This window comes from Pygoscelis adeliae, unplaced genomic scaffold (assembly GCF_000699105.1).
Source record: "Pygoscelis adeliae isolate BGI_AS28 unplaced genomic scaffold, ASM69910v1 Scaffold101, whole genome shotgun sequence".
Classification (NCBI taxonomy): Eukaryota; Metazoa; Chordata; class Aves; order Sphenisciformes; family Spheniscidae; genus Pygoscelis; species Pygoscelis adeliae.
In genome coordinates, this window is record NW_008824238.1 from 6,494,518 (window position 1) to 6,512,113 (window position 17,596).

Sequence of the window (17,596 nt, forward strand, 5' to 3'; positions counted from 1 at the left end):
TCCAGATTAGAGCTGGTTGTTCTCTGCCAAAAGCTGTGTAAGCATGAACCATAATGAGGGTAGTTGTAGGATCACAGAGTAGTGGTGGAGCAGGTAGTCTGGCTGCACCAGAAAATAAGAGGCAGAAGGGCAATATGTATGGAAATGTCCCTAATTGAGGACTTCAGCTCATGAAGCTAGCTGGCATACCTTCTGAAGGCTAGTCCAGATACGCTCCCCCCAGACCTTTGTCCTAGCTTGCAGACATCTTACTCTACCATAGTTTTCAGTGTAAGGTAAACTGCAAGTATCTGCGTCCTTGAACAGACTTTTAAAATGTATGGATTAGTCTTTATGAACAGTTCAGCAATCTTCAGAATTGTAGAATTTGTAATAGCGTCAATAAAAATGTTTACAACCCATCTAAGCAGAAACTAAGTCACTGGTTCCTGACAGCTGTGTTATTTACTCCAGGCCTGATGTTTCATTCCTAATTTTCTTCATTAGCTGCATCTTCCCATGTAAACTCAATCATAAAAAGGGTAGGAAGAAAAAGGAGGAAGCAAGCCACTCTTTTTCTTGTTTATGGCTCTGTCCTCCTTGCGGTGCGAATCCTGTCACTGTGGGCAAGGTGAGGGATGGACTCCTCTGGCGGGAGAATTTTAAAACCTTCTAAGGTCATTTGAACAGTTTCTCTGAGTCAGCTGGAAACTGGGGGCCTCCTGCTTTGTGTGCATTTGGAGAATTTCAGGTTATTTTCTCTGTTTCTTTCATCCAGTTACTTAATTATAGAATCCATAAATATTGTTGCTCAAAATAACCTTTCCTTCTAGATTTAGAGAAAGAGAGGGAGAGTGATACAAAATTAAGAGATTAAATTGAATTAAGAGGCTTGAGTTTTTTCCTTCCTTTCATTTTTACTCTTTTTATCTTTGAATGTTTAATCTGATATATCAAACATCATAAGATAATGATTTCTCAAATGTCTGGACACTTTTAATGCTCTTTTTTTTTTTTAACCTCTTTGTGACACAGCATCTCTTCTCACTCTGTCTCCGAGCGCTAATCCTACTGCGTGGCCATAGAAAGTAAAATGTGAATTTACCGTCGAGTTCTATGATACAGGTCAAGCTACCATGAAAAGGCTTTAGTGGTTGGACCGAGAAAGATTTGCCCAGATTTGATGGTGTGACAGTGAGCTGTCCTGTGGCTGCTTGGGAGAGGCAGCCGCAGGGTCAATTCCCGGGAGAGCCTGGGGGGCAGCTGACGGTTGAACTCGATGATCTTAGAGGTCTTTTCCAACCTTAATGATTCTATGATTCTATGCTGCCCATCCCCAGGGCAAGCCCTGGGCAGCGTGCCCAGGGCCCCCACCGTGCCGGGCTGCCCGGAAAAATCCCGGAGGTGAACTCCCACCCAGTGAGGTGGGTCTGCATTTTTGCAGCTCCCCTTATAATGAAGTGAGCTAGGAGAAAGCTCTTTTTATTTATAAGAACGGAAATTGTGTGTAAAGTCCTTAAAATCAAGGAGGCCACAGCTGAGTACTTCATAGGCTTTTAAAAGCTTTTCCAACTCAGAGTTGTTTCTCTGTCCTTCCTATGCTGTTTCCATAGCGAGTCACACCTACTGCCGCTTTGGGCAATTGGCCTAATTCCTGAAATTTCTGAATTTTAATTTCTCAGCTCAATAGCTTGAGCTCTTTATCATCTGAATATTGAAGGGGATTGCATGGTTCTGTGCGAATAAAATTTTCTTTTTTAGCTTTTAGGTTATATGGTTCTCAAAGGAAAGTGAAACATTACGTTTAGAATATGTGTAGTACATTCTTTATTTTCTCCTTTATTATGAAATATTATTTATTATAACTTAGTTATAACATTATTTGATAAATGAAACAGTAATTCACCTTTTATAACAAATTGTAAAAATAATGTTATATGGATAACAACTATTGTCTGTTATGTTTTCCACACTTAATGTATTACTATAGCCAGTAATAAATAACAACAATTACAGTTTTATCTTGAGCTGTGATGATGGAAAAGGTTGCAAGAGTGTTAGGATAAGTAAACTTGTAAGAAGTGTGGCTCTTGCTAGAGGACAGGTTGCTTTAATGGTTTAAATAACTTCGATTGTGTTTTGCACTTGTGTGTTTTGTTTTTCCAGAAATATATACAAAATTCATTCTCATTGGTGGATACAGTTTGGCGACATCGAGAACTGAAACTAAATACTGCTGTTTGACTGAACTTGGTGCATTTTTTGCTGACAAAGAACACACAGTGCATCTTTGTGTACCTGTGTAAGCAGAACCTATTTATCAAGGTTCCCAATCCTTAAGTTTTCAGGTTTTGTAATGTTAAAAATGATGAGTTACTGAATTCTTTTTCATGAAAATACAGTCTGGTAGAAATCAGAGGAAAAGAATGTCATCTGTCAAGCAAGGGATTTGACAAAGTTGAACAACCAGCATTTAAAAATGGTTTTTAGCATTGTTTTCCAAGGAACTGAGAGTCCTGCAAATGCTCTTACAATCATTTCCTTCTCCTCCCCTGTAATATTCACATCAATTGTCCAAATCTGGCAAAGATTTATTGGTGGGGTTTTAGTTTCATAAGAAGTGACTGCTGGCTAGAGAAGAGAGGTCCTAGCCAGTGCCTCCTCCCTTGACCCACTCGGAGCGGGAACAGCCCCGCGGGGAGCCGGGCAGCACCATCCCTAGGATTATCCTTTGAGAGGCAAGAGCTCGAGGCTGTAGCACAGAAAGGTGAAGGAAAGCTGGCATCGTTGTTAGGTAAATACAGTATCACTTCTGTCTTAAAATTAACTTTTAGTCAGTGAATTGTTGGTATTTCTGGTCACCATGGGTCAGACTTCCAAAGGTATTTGGGTGACTAAAGGTGCAGCTGGGTGCTTACTGTCATTCCTAAGGATGCTTGCAGTATAAACAAACAAACAAATAAATAACTGTAAACGGCTGTAGGTGTTTAACCTGATGAGGTGCCTTTAAGTATCCCATTGGACCTCATGTTGACAGCTTTGGCAGTTCAGTGATACAGCCTTCCGGTTTTCTCAGGCTTAGGACCATTCATTCTCTTTCATTTGTACTTTAACAGAGATTGAAAGAGAAAACAGAAAAGCACTGTCTTCCTTTTCCCATTCTCATAGATGAGTCCAAATGAAGAAAGTAGACTTCCTGCACCTACTAGTGAAACTCGCACCCTACTGCAAGTAGGTACCTGTACTGCATGATGAGAAGTAGAAGTATATGTAGTTGGAAGACGTGAATTCTGGCATTTGATCTGTTGTAAAGATTGAAAATAGGATGCTTCACGCAGTATGTGATTGTCATGACTTGCCAATAAAAATTTTGGTTGACCTCAAGAGACAGGGGAGTTTTCTCGTTGGATGGTAGGTAGAAAAGAAAGGAGCATCCTTAGCCTTATTGATGATCATGTGAGGAAGGCCACTGGTACACACATTCAGTTGGTGGTTGATCCAGGGTGGATACTGGAAGTGCCGCTCACGCAGAGACACCGGAGCTGTGGCTCTGTGCCACAGGAGTGCAGCTACGCTGCTCCCAAGGGCAGGGTGAGTCCAGAGGCAATTTGCTGGTTCTCACAGAGCACGGGGCCTCAGCTGACCCTGACCCAGTGCTGGGGTCCCCCTGCATTGGGAGATGCCGTGACTTTGGCCTGTGAGTTTCCCGGTTGAGTGTTAGCTTTCCATGGCCACGATGACTCACTTACAACCATGCTTTCGCTAACCCATCCTATTTGCGTCTGTTTTTCTGCTCTCTGGGATACTGTGGCTTCTACTGCTGAAAGTACTGCTGATAGTGTTTCTTACTCGAATGCTTTTACTAGCCTGGGGGAAGCCTAGGCTTTAATGTAGGTTGTTACCATTTCAGACTCAAATGTATCTGATCTATTTTTAAAAAAGGAACAAAAGTTAAAAAACCTGATTAAAATAAAACACGATTTCACCTAGAGGAAAATTGCTTTTAATTGCTCTATGTAAACCTTGAAACCTTTACATGTGACTTGTGTTAGTTACAATTAGCAAACCGTTACTTGTTTGCACTGAATTGTGCAGAAGCAGTGCAATTGTTCGTTGTTAGGCCACAAACTTTTATAGACCGCATACATTTTACAAACTACTTTAAAAGCCCATATAAAACAATAAGTAATGCCTTACCTTTAATCTAAATTTATAATAGGTGTAGAAAGGCTTCCTAGAGCCCGTATATAATTATTACTCATTAGAAACGTTGTACGGAACCACACGGGTTGAAAGTAAGCGTTGTTTGTAAAGCATCTTACACTTCTTTCCTGAGCTAGGTAAGTATTCCAGTTGCATGTTATGATTCGTAGCTCAACATTTTTCTTGTATGTATTTCATATTCTTTATTAACCATGACACTTAGTCTAATCGTCAGTGCTAATCTGTGGATCCACTCGCCTTTTGCAGTGTGTTTGACACATAAAAAGCAGAAAACAGATGTATTGCTCAAAAAACTCACAACAAAGGAATTGGCTGTTGCGTTCTGGTTTTATTCTCTTTGTTAATGATACATAAATAAAACCAGGGAAAGCAGGGATTCTTGTAAATTTTTGATAATAAAGATCCCATGGAATGCTAAGAGCAAAGCTGCTTAATCCTTGTTTGAGGCACAGAATTCACATTGAAAATGGCAGTTTTGTTCATTTTTAAAAGCATAAGTTTCCCTTATGTTTTCACCTTAAAAATATTCTTTATTTCCTGTCCTAAACTGTTAGCCTGTTTCTTTGCTGAACAGTTTCAACCTACATTTCAGATACAAATAAAGTTGATCCCACTGGGTAGTTTAAACATCATATTAGTTTTGTAAGTAAGTCATTTAAAAAAAAAAAAATCTGGCAAGCAGGTTGCCAGTATAATTTTAACGTTGTTTTACAGTTTGACTTTCATGTGTGTTTAGTATTCAACGAAAAATATGATCTTTTGTTATGTTTGGAGAGCTCTGCTTTTAGAATAACATTATTGCTTTAAAATTATGTATGTATATGTGTCTCCCACTTTGGCCCTTTGTGGAGCTTCCTAACAGAGGCGTCCTGTTGGGTGCCTCTCCCAGGGCGATGCACTCGGCAATCGGGCCATCGCTGGCATCATACCCGATGCACATACTCACCAGGGCCTCATTCCTGTTCGCAATTTAAACCGTTCCTGACCATGGTAGATGAAGGAAGCAACACAAAGACTTTATCAAGACGGTTTCTGAACCAGTTATATTTCAGTTTTAGAACATGTAAAAGCAATGGCAAATTATTAACCTCATTTTTGCAGTTCTCCAGTCTTAAACCTTCGCTCTTCCCAGGTGCTCTGGTAGTTTTGGTCACTACGTTGTCGGGTTTCTTCCTCCACCTCGGGAGAGGTTTCTTTGTATTTGACCAAGTCTCTTCCGACATTGGGGGACCAGAGAGCTCTTCTGAGCTTGCAGAAATTAGCAGCCAGCAGATTCCCATTCCTTGATAAACATGCCAACATCTTTTGCCTTTGTTTATTTCTTCAGGTGGGAATTTTCTGTTATTCTCACTCCACTTTCTTCCAATAGATTAGTTTGAATAATTGTGCTAATCAGGCACAATCATTTTTCTAGGTTGCTTCCCCTTCAATGGAAGATACTCCAGGTTAGCAATTTAAATTAGCAAGTTATTCATAAACGACTTGGGGAACGAGGTGCATAGCAATGACAGCGGACTGGGAAGAACTGTGCAAGGACCTTATGGGACAAGTCACTAGACAACAAAATGACAAATGAAATTCTGCAGAGCTAAATGTAAACTGCCAAGCCCTGGGCAAAATAGCTGTAGCTGTATGTGGAAAGTGGTGGGCACTGAGCTGACCCTCACCATTCAGAAATGAGATCTCGGCATCAGAGATAATTCCAAGAAAATCTGTTCAGTGCTCAGTAATGCCCCCAAAAAAAGGATGTTCAGAATTGTTAGGAATCCAAAAAGTTCACATGGGTTCAAGAGGAAGATGGACAAGTACTTGAGAGAGCTGTACTGAGGGTTGCTAGACAGATGAACCCCACCAGGCTCAGGAAGTCCTCTAAACTGAAAAAGCAGGAAGCTGGGAAAATACTGGGGCAATGGCGTATGCTTGTTCTGTTCTTGCTCTTCTGTGTCCATTTATGGGAGTTGTTGGAGACAGCACCAGGAAGACTGTTGGTCTGAACCGGTGTCGTGGTCCTTCTGTTCTCAACACCCCCTTTTTCTTGTTAGACTTAATCGTATATGGGAGAAATGTGACACAAATTCTATTGTCCAATGGCTTCTTCAAGACATACTTAGGCTTACAGTGTTGTAGCAGTTTTACAAATACTATCAGGATTCAAAATGTAGTACAGATATATTGTCCAGGCTGTCATTAATATAATTTGCTTGCGGTGTGTTCTTTGTGTTTAGAGTCCTTTCTTGTCTGTCTTCCTTGTGTTCTTGTGTCTCCTCTGTTAATCTGGTCCAGCACCCAGTGAGATTTCTGTGTAGGTAGATGAGACCTCATGTTTCCTTACCAGAAATGTTAAGTTTTCAATGAAATTAAAAACATTAAGGAAACACCATAATTTTAGGTTTTAATTGATTTTTTAATCTTGATTTTAAAGTTAGAAGTGATCACCCAGATAGCCAAAAAATGTAGATATTTAATTTATATTACTGACCTAAAAAGAATGAGATTACTTTGGTGCTGACCTAGACAGCACAGTGAGTGTAAGTGCCATGGGTTTTACACATGCCTGTCCAGGACACTGAGAGTGCCTGTTCTATCTTTAGAAAGGAAAGCTTACCAATAAAACTGAAGTTTTTCAGCCCTCTTCTCTGCAAGTTTACTCCAGCCACAAGTCCTGACACCCCATGCATTTCTGCTCAGTGGTATTGGGGAAAAAAAGGTCTGTTGAGACGGACGTGGATGTTTACGGGGATGCAAAAGCGGTGACCTACCTCCCATGCTGTTTGTTACCTGCAGGCTGCGTGCCCACAGAGAGGTCTGGGGCTGGCCCAGAGCCTGTGTTTAGGTCAGTGTCAGCACGGCAGTTGGTGTGGGATGTCTTCCAGCAGATGTGCATGTTAGGTCCTGCACGTCTGGGCACCTGTCTGTTTTACTGGAGTCCCTGAGGCTCGCTGGAAGGCAGGATGCTGTATTGCATCTGCAGGCGTTCCAGGCTGAATCAGAGGTGGTCTTCAGTCGCAGCGCTGGAGTTAATTGTTTATAAAGCTGCTGAAAGGTCCCTACTAAATTTCATTTTTTAAAAATATCTTTCCCTCTTCCGTTTTATTTCCTTCCTCTTTTTTTTTTCTTTTCTTTTTGGTTTTTAGCTGTTATACTTGGCAAGTTTCTTTCCTAGCATTTGGAAATAATTGTTTTCTAAATGCTACCCAGGTTATCTGCCAAATTTAACACCTTAAAAGGAAGCGGGGGTGGGGGACGAGAGACCTACCTGGGAATGGCGTGAATGTAGTGAGCCTTTACCAAGTGCTAGAAAGGAAACTTCCCAAATATAGCACCTAAAATCAAAACCATCAAGTTTCCTAACATTAACTGTGAAATACCACACGCTATCATCTAAACGGTAAAAAAAGACCATTTCGCCCAGCATCATAACCTCTTTCTTTCTTTCTCTACCAAATGATAAAGCACGTGTGGCTTTTATGTTTTGGTGGTTTTTTTTTTCTTCTAGAGAATGAAGGAGATAAAATTTGGGGAGATAACAATTTTACCTAGGTGCTACTAGAAAATCCTACCAATTCATGAGAAAGCATGATCAGTCTGGCAAACTTTTGTTTTTGGTTTGTTTTTTTTTTTTCCAAAAAAAATAAGAACAAAATGGTATCCACTGATGACACTAAAAGTGACCTCATCTTGGAGAATTTGCAAGGGTGTAATCAGCCGGGAGGTTCTATGGCAGGAGCAGTTTTGCTGGTGGCACAGGAGCAGGAAAAAATGTTTAATCCCTTCTCCTTGGTGATGGAGAGGGAAAGGTAGCCCAAGGTATTGTGTGTTCCTGCTGTTTGTGATCACAGTGAGTTTCACCAGGGGCTCACTGCAGCTGAACGTGCGTTACAGCAGCCCTGGGACGGCTCCGAGACACGGGTATTAGTGGCAGAGTAGGGCTTGCATGGGAAATGCAAAGCTTTTACGGAGAACAGCTCGGCAAGAATGAGAAATCAGGTTCATTGTCCTTAAACGTCGGTGCCTGTAAGTGCTGGGAGTCAGCCGTGGCCTTTTGGTCACTCTTGCATTCGGTGACGTCTGTGCCAAAGATCACCCTCCGCCGGTACCTTCCAGCCCTAAGAGGTTATTTCGCAGTGTCCCTGACTGCGTTTAACTTCTCCTTCCCGTGTAATCGGCCACTCGCTTTTGTCAGGTTTTCAGGTGGGTGCTCAGACGGGGACAGCCCTTGCACGATGAGGAGCTTATGGAAGCTCCTGGCCACCTCCGCAGCCTGGCTGGGGAGCGGTCGGCAACTGCCCTGTGCCTGGCTGCACAGGCGCACGTTCAGGTCCATATGTGCGGGGAAAATTGCACGGCGCTGTATAACGTTTCAGAAAGAAGGGAATAAAATCCCCTGTAAACCACTTTCTGTACTTCTTTGCTCTTTGTGTTTTTGTTTTTTTTTTTTTTTCCCCTTTAAAATGGTAATAACTGTTTGGAAAAGGGGGCTGCCGGCTACCATGCCTGGTACAATAGTGCTTCTTCAGCTGCTTGGACTAACTGCTACCATCATGCATTTAATAATAATAATATTTAACTAAGCAAATGACTTCAAAAGTAGTAGAGAAAAATAAAAGGGGATATGTACTTTCATGACTTCCCTTCAACTTAGATCTTGTCTCTTTCAATAATTTGACGTATTTTCCCTCATATGTGATGGCATATTTTGCATATAACAACTTCTCTGTAATAGATACTCTATGTAATTTAGATGTAATTTTTGATACATTAACAACTCAAGGGAATTTAATTAGTTCTCGTAAAGCTTTACTAAAAGTTAAAAATAACCTAAGATGACAATTATAATAAGGATAACTAAGTTGCTCTTGTTCAAAAGTTGAATTTTTTAAATTAACATTACTTAATTACATTGTAAATCAGCTGTTCCTTATTACCATCTAAGCCCTCATGTTACTGCTAGCTTGATTCTGCTGCCAGTGGTCTCTGGTATCTGCTGAGAAAGGCAAGTCTTTGCCCCTAACGTTGTGTGTGTGGGTATATATGGGATCATTTCTTAAACCTCTTTTGCCATGGCTTGGAGGGGCAGAATAAATCAGAGCAGAATATGCAATAGTGGGCTCTTTTGATGCTGGTGTGTTATAGGAGCCTCTCCCAGAGAGAGAAAATGTTTGCTACAGCAGCTTCTGCAAGCTAGGTCGTCTAATTACGGTTGAACTATGACATACGCTAAAACATATATGCTTTTTCCTTATGGGCTTTAATAGAAAATGCTTTTTAAATGTAGACGATTACCAGTCTTGGTAAAGTTTTCTTTCCATTAGTAAAGAGAGCACTGCTGATCTGAAAAGCTGTCAGGTCATTCATATACCAGCATTACATCAATTGACTTTTGAATATTTTTCCATTAGAAAAGGCTCCATTTTATTCCCTCGCTGAAGTGGCAGACTTTCAGCTTGTGCGGTTTTTCCATTTATTGAATTTTGCAATAAAAGAGTTTTTGAAACAGATGTCAGTCATTGCTTAGGAGTGGGGCATTGTGAGAGAACTGTTTTCTTCAGCTCTTTGCTATTATTATTTTTTTTTTAGTTAGGAGAAATTCTTGTCCTTTCCCCTCCCTAACTTTAATTGTCACTTTTTAAAGCCTTGAGTAATTTTCTAACCTATAATCTGTTGTCAGAACAAATGTGAGCACCAAACCCTGATTTCATAGAAATATTTCAGATTGGCCATTGTTCTCAGCGGGAGCGGGACTGGATTAGGTCTCTCAATTGTAAACCAGAAAGAAGGGAGTGGATGCATTACAGAAGCATGGTTTTTATTAGCATCTTCCTTAGGGTGTGGAGTGGACCTGTTAACACTTTCTTAATGTTTAGATTTTATAAAGTAGCCGAATTTGTGCAATGAGTAGTGTCCAGTATGGATTTATTGTGCACAGAACAACTGGACTTGAAGGATTTTTTTTTTTTCTTGCAAGTATCCTATTCGGGAAGAAAGATGCAGAATAAGATTTTGGATCCTGATCCTAAAATATACATATATGTTTCATATACAGGGTGGTTTTAGGACAAATTGAATATCTTCAGGCCATCGGATTTTCACTTGTCATAGATAACCAAAGTGCTATTCACATCTCTGTGTATATAAGGCATATATATATATACACACACTTAAAAAAATGAGATTTACATTTTTATTATTCTTTAGCAGACTGCATTTGCCCCATATCTTTAAAAAAAAAGAAAGCCAGTTTTTCTAATGAGGATTTTAGTTGACTTTGTTTGAATTATTTGAATGATTAATTCTAAATTTTAAGATGGTCACAGCATTTTATTCTAAAGAAAATTGTCTCCGTAAGGAAACCATATTTTGAATTTATGTCTGTTTGGGGGGGTAAGCCTTTGTTAATTCATCTCAGCGCTTCCCTGTTATTTTTAACATCAAAGAACACTGTTTCCAAAGGTGAGAGAATACAAAGCATCCCATATTTATAATTTATAGGGGCTAGGACTGTGACCTAATGTAAACTTGAAGAGATTTAGTATAAAAATATCCTTAGCTTGAGGGCAACGTTTTGAAAACTTTGTGGATTTTCTCTTTTATCCTGGCTCAATCTACAACCATATTTCTTTGTTATTATTTCCTCTTAGCATTAAAGTACAATTGACATTGATAGATATCAGGGAGACGCTGAACTTCACCAAAAAAAAAGAAAAAAAAAAAAAAGAAAAGATGTGTTGTTGGTATAGAAATACTGCCAGTAGAAGAGTTCCTGGCTGCCTTTTATTCATCTGCCGAGAGCGAGCACAACAGGGCTCTCACTGCCTGCTTTTGGCTTGTGTGGATTTGCAATAAACAGCTCAACTATATATTTATTTTCAAGATTAATTCGATTCATCGAAGGTAACTGCTCCCAACTTGTGAATACTTGTTAGTTAATGGGAAGTTGCAGATGTAAAGATCAGCTCTTAATTTCATGCCAACAAATTAATACGGCAATGTGGTACTGTCTTTTCCACAGGTGTGTGTGTGTACTAGGACTGTCTGAACCTCACTGTAACTAATAGCCCGTGTATAATTTGGAAGAAGAAATCTTCAATGGAAAACCCCCAGGGAATAAATGGGAAGTCTGTAAGTAAACAACTTGTCAGTCCTGAGGAAAAAAGTTATGGCTTTTAAAGCGGTAATTATTTTTGTTGCAGCCAAGTGGCTGGAACATTTCAGAAAGCTACATGCACTTTAAATGATTGGAAGCCGTGGATGATGAAATTCATTGAGAGGTGGAAGCTTCTGCTAAAGCTACAGAAAATAAGTATAGATTTAAAAATACTTGTCTTCAATGATTCCTATTACAAAATGATGGTTGTTGCTTTCTCTAAGAAATATTCGGCTTGCTGCATTTATATTGTTAGCATTCTGATCTGTTAGAGAGTTTTCATCCCGTTATTTGAAGTTATTTTTCTTTGCCTGTGTGAATATATGCAAATTTTGCTTCTGGGAGAAGCGGGTGCAACTCCTAGCTGCAAAGTCGTATGAACAGTGGCAAAATTCGTGTTTCTTAAAAAACATGCTTTAGCAGCATTGTTGTTTCTTGTAAATGCCTGTTTATAAAGTTGCAATGGTAAGAAATTTTGCAAACTATCAGACATGGTTAATAATGTTTTAAAATAATATTTCATGCGCGGCCAAATGATTAGTGTGTGTTACGGATTTGTTAGCTTAGTTTGTGATATCATTCTTGGCACTCAGTGAACATCAAAATGCTACATATATGTTTTTATTCTGGGTTGTTTTAACAGAAACGGTGCATATTGAAATTGCCTTATTTTTACCAGTTGTAAAATAACTCCAAAAACTACTATTTAGTAAATTTGATTAGATTTATTTCCTGCATTTTGTTCTGGTTTGTTTATTTTCTGCATCTGTCAGTACTCTGCATCATCTCTCACTCTTCCCCTTGTACATCCAGTTTCCCCGATGCTTGTGTTAGTTTTTCACATAGCAACAGAGTAGAAAGAACTAAGCCACCTAACAATAAGCCTGTTGTGTTGCGTGGTTTTGTTACACTTCTCGCCTAGTGTCATTTTTACTGTCTGAAGCAATATGGCTTTGATTATTTTCCAATGTTCATTTGTTCCACAGTCTGTCTCTATGTGTACGTTTGGGTATTTATCCATCGCTGCTACAGCAATGCGTGAAAAGGACCGATTCACTCCTAGAGAAAGGGGTGGCCATGGTTACCGACTGGTGCTAAACAGGGATGGTCCTCTTTGCAGTTGCAGTCCCAGAGCTTTCAGCACCACCCCAGCCCAGTCCTTGTTCTAGTCGGGATCAGGCTTTCCTCTATGCATGAAAAGCCTTTCCCTGAAGCTGCTGGGATTTTCTGCGGCTTCCACTGCAATATAGCCTCTCTGTATGCCCGGCATAGCCTGGGCTTCGTGTGCTGTGGTGGGTTTGGGTCGGGTAATCATACGCTGGAGCTGCATGTAATGACAAATGTAACTGTCACTTAACATAACAGGAGTATTAAGGGAAATATTTGTTCATGGTTTGGCACCACCAGCACTCCTGTTGGGGTTATTCATTCCATTCCTTCTTTTCACCACTTAGTCCAGAGAGCCTGTAAAACACTTCATCTGCTCAGAATTTCCCTTCGCATTACCCAAGTGGGTGGTAGCCATGGATGCTATCAGGATTATCAAAATCTAAACCAGTAACTGCTGAATAGACTTGCTGCATCGACAAGCACTCAGGCTTCTGTAACAGCGAGAACTGAACAGCCCAAAGGCATATGACATGGGGCTGTGTGGGGTGTGACTCTTCTGATTGCCATGTCATTGGATAGGTTTAAAATTGGGGTATTAAACTGGTGAATCAAATCCTGCAATTAGGCCTCACTTTAATTCGTTCATAAATGGACAGGCTGCTGCGTTTGCAACAGTCAGCTGACCAACATGGAGATCTCTTAAAAGCAGTAGTCAGAAGGCAAAATAGTTTCAGTGAAAATAAAGAAGATGGCGTGAACACTGTTTTTGTTTATTCTGCTCTGTGTGTGTGCATACAGGAAAGAAGGAAAGAGAGGGAGAGGGATAGATTAACTCTCTGCAATTACAATACAGAAACCAAAAGCTGTTTGGGATTTAAGATCCCAAACACATACAGCGACTAAAAACCTGGTGGTAGTCCATAGGAAAAGAGGAAAACTTTTCTGCAAGCGCCAGTTGAAAGGTACTTTAATTTTGGAACTGGCCAATGCAAACTATGCTGTGAAAGCGATTTCAGGTACACGTGGGTAAGGGAGGAGCTTTATTTAACAACTGAGTATTGAAGGAGTATAATGTTTTAGGAAAATAGAGCTAGATGGACAACGGAGGAAGTACCAGGAGAAGGAGAAAGGAAAGGAAAATGAAAGAAGTTTATCAGACAACACTATGAGAGAGTAGAGGAGTAGGTACTTTGCCACTGTCTTTGGGCAAGATTTCTCTGTTAGATGAGAAAGAGGATGGTGTTTCACATGGTGAGGGAGCCTGTCAGTGTTAACGTGCACAAGAGGATACCATGGTAAGCCCAATGAGCTAAATTCTGCTCTCTGTTACACTCGTACCAGGGAGAGGGGATTTTAGCATCTAAGCAACACTTTCATCACCTGGGGAAATGGTCCTAATGGTACCAACATGTGTTTGGTTGACGTTCTGCAGGAACTGATTTGCGAACTTGTGCTTGCAAACTTGAACACTACATCTGCCCCTGCCTTTCTTTTACTAGGTGCCTGAGAAAGAAGCATAACACAAATCTGAGGCTGGCTAGACAGAGGATATCAGTGTATTGTCCTGCTTGAAAAAGTCACCGATGTTCAGTTTCTTTCTTTCCAAGTCCACAAAAGGCTTTGAAGCTTGTTTGCTAATGATATATGCACCTATTAAAGATGTTCCACTCGTGTTTTATCAAGCTGAAAGAAGAGTTCTTGAATCTTTGTAAGCCGTGGGTTATTCTAAATTGGTTGTTGATTTCAACCCAATTTGTCAGTAAAGCAGAGATCTCAATGGCAACCAAGATCTTGTAAGTTCCTACAACTGGGCCGCCTCAACGACAGGGCTTTTTATTCTCAAAGACTCAAAATGCCGTGCTGCTCACCTCACTGATCTTTCTGTGGATGTACCTCTTCACTTGATCGACTTTGGAGCAAACACCAACAAAGTGGTATTATTTGGCTTGCTACTGAAATCTACAAGTCTGATACATAGCCAAAATGTTTAGGCTTCGAAGTGCCATGCATAGGGTGGCATCTCACGCCAGATTTGATATACTCGTGCTCCAATCTCCGTTTGAGTTTGTAAGCCCTGTTCTTCATCATCCTGAGGGGGCTTTTCTGCCTGCCAGTCATTTGCAATGAGTCCCACTGCTCACGCATACCTGAGAAGAAAAAAACCCACATCTTGTTTTAAATATTTTTGAGATTAAAATGTTGGTTTGGATGTTAGAGAAATTCTGATTATAAGGAAACTGAGAATGGGTCACAGTACTTCTTATACCAAATTGATTTAAAAAAATTGATGTAAAACTATTGTGGCTTACGTTTGTGGTAGGCTAAATCTCTACCAGTCCCAAACTTGGCATTGGCATGAATGCGTTGCCCTAGAAACCCTCTAGAAGCCCTAGAAACATGACAATCGCTGATAATCGGAAGCTTCTGGCTTGATGTGCTTGGGGTGGATATACACCTGGGTTAGAGGTACCCCGATGACAACTTTTTAAAAACCTCCAAAAAGGCATTGTAGAGGTAAGCAAGCATTTTATTTCATTTAATTTGGCTATTGATTTTTAAAATAATGCATATTTTCTACTAATTTGCAAGATTCAGCAAAAGGAAGTTTTCAAAAGTAAATGTTAGCATGTTTTCAGCAATTACTATACCCTCTGGGAATATTTGGGAGGGTATTTCTTCCCCATCAGTCTCTCTTTGGGAGCGATGTTAGGTTATTACATAGCATAAAATACTTTTCATTCCTACCCCGTCCAGGCTCATAGTTGAAAATTCTCATTGCAGAATTGTACACCAAGAAGTATTTTCAGCATCAAGTATTTTTGATAATGAACTTTGCCCATCTGGAAAACAGAGCGAAGACTCTGAGGCCCTCAGCAGTCAAGTTAGATCCAAACAGAGTGTACCCAATGAGCCAAGAAAGGAGGTGCTTGTAGTCTGCTTCAGCAGTTAATCTTCTCCGATTCCCCCCGCAGCCCCCAAACCTCAGCTTTCGGTCAGTGCTCTGGGCAGCCTGGCTGTACACTTCCAACTTCTTGCTCCTCCCTGCTGCTCGCCAGACGCTGCTCATCTGCTTACCCCATGCCATGTATTGGAGAGTGGCACTTGCACCGAAAATTCACCTCCTACGTCAGCTAATGGAAAGATGCAGAGCGAGTAGCTGGTTTCAGCAAGAAAAGGGGCGGGGGGAACCCAAACCAAAAAACATCCAGCACCTGGCTGCAGCAAAATAATGAATTTTGCAGCAAACATGCAAGATTCTGTGGAATCTTGGAAAAACGCCAGACTCCACAACCACAGAAATGCTGAGTCCATGGGGCCCAGAGAGAGATGGCTGGGGCAGTTCACATCTCTCCTTCTTTGTTTCAAGCTCTTTGCAGTCTTACTGAGGCATCAGATTACACTCTCTTCACATTTTCAAGGTTATCTTCACTACCAGAAAGGCTAGAAAGTTAATTTTGTTTTGAAGCGAGCTGGGATTCGGCGGTGCGGCTCTCCAGCCCGGGAGCGGTTTCAGAGGTCACCGCCGCGGTGGTGGCATGGCTGTGCCTGCGGGCATGGCTGGTGACAGCCAGACATGAGCTCCGGGTTTGAACAACGTCATCGACTTATCGACGGCATGTTTGTTGTGCTGTCACACTACCTGTTTGTCACGTTAGGGAACAAAGTCTATGAGGAAAATGGGTGAAAATACAAGTATTTTACCTTTGGTTGAAAACTCATAGCATCATCACCTGTGAAAATCATGTATATTGGGTGCTACCTCAGTTTCTCTCAAAGGCTGGCACAGCACTGTACTCTCTTCTGCGTTCCCTTGCTATTCTGAAGAAATGTGTAACACGCTTCCTTTTTGGTAAGGTCTGCAAGGCAATAACCAACAAGCACCATGCAATTGCAATCTGTAACTGAGCATATAACCCGCACCCTTCCCACTCCCCTTCCCCTCCCTATCTGCAATTGGTAGGATATTGGAAACATAAGCCACAAAACCCACTTATAACACTCGGTAAGTGTCAAAAATAATGAACAGACGGAACTAGCTGATGTATTTAAATTCCCCAAATTGAAATGAGCTGCTGCTAGGCTGTCTATGGTAGCTGCTCAATCAGTAATTATTAGTAGAATTTTTTCTTTAAAAACATTTTAGTGAAAATACTCCTGAAAATTGTAAGCTGTTTGTAGACAGTTTGAAGAGCATACCTTATTCACTACAAAGTATTCATTCAGTTGGGTTTGCAGTAACACCAGGGAGGAATTCTTGTTACTTAAAATGTGCTTTTCCTAATTGGTGGCAGAAATCCTGCAGTGCCGTAGGCAACGATGCTTGCAGCACTGACAGAAGTACTTCTACCCACAACTCAGAGTGTTGGGCATATTCATCTTTGCAGAACCAGAGCCTAAACACTGCATTCATTGTAGATATTATTTTAACGAGCATTTGTAATTTTCTGCCACCGATACCAGAAACTAATCCCACCATCAGCGTAACTCTTAGTGTGTTTTCCACACACACACATCAGCTCTGACCTTATGGTCCCAGCTTTAGGAGCAGGACAGAGACCTTGCAGGGATTTCGTTGGGGTCCGTCAACAGATACCACCACTGATCTTAGCTACAAACCCTCTTTTCCTCAGAGAGGTGGATCTTTGTCTTAGTTATGGTGTGAGCCATTTTTAGATCACCTTATAAAATTGGGTATATAATGGGTATACAAAAAATACACAATCCATCTGACTCTTTCTAGCCACTATATACGTGCACTGTATGCATACTGTTCTGCATGAGGTCTCTTCTTGAAAGTCTTGATGAAGTTATAGCTTAGCCCTTAACAGTAAAAAGCAAACTGCCAGTGAAGTTTATTTTCTTTTTTACTAGGTTTTCTGGACCATTGTTCCGCTCGAGGAGCCATGTTTGTTAGTTTTGGCTCTCTAACTTTTCTTCCTTAAGGATAAACTCTTCTTAGGCAGTTGTACAACTATGCACTAAAAGACTGCATAGCAGTTTATTCACAGCCCAAGCTCCAGCAGAATTCAACTGTGTGACTTCCTGGCTTAAGCGGGGGTGCATCCGTAATGTAAATACCTACTTGATTTTGTGGAAAACCAGGAGGTTTTTTGTTTGTTCTTGTAAAAGATTCCTGCT

General features: G+C 40.7%; 1 protein-coding gene across 9 annotated transcripts in view; it reads left to right on the plus strand.

Moving 5' to 3' along the window:
- The first annotated feature begins 11,264 nt into the window (after positions 1–11,264).
- The window catches only part of EYA1 (EYA transcriptional coactivator and phosphatase 1), a 157,999-nt gene continuing 151,667 nt past the window's right edge, over positions 11,265–17,596 (plus strand). For all 9 annotated transcript variants that reach the window (XM_009335029.1, XM_009335030.1, XM_009335031.1 and 6 more), the window contains exon 1: positions 11,265–11,322. In XM_009335029.1, coding sequence (XP_009333304.1) covers positions 11,290–11,322 — 33 coding nt within the window. In that variant the 5' untranslated portion in view covers positions 11,265–11,289. The remainder of the gene's footprint in view (positions 11,323–17,596) is intronic.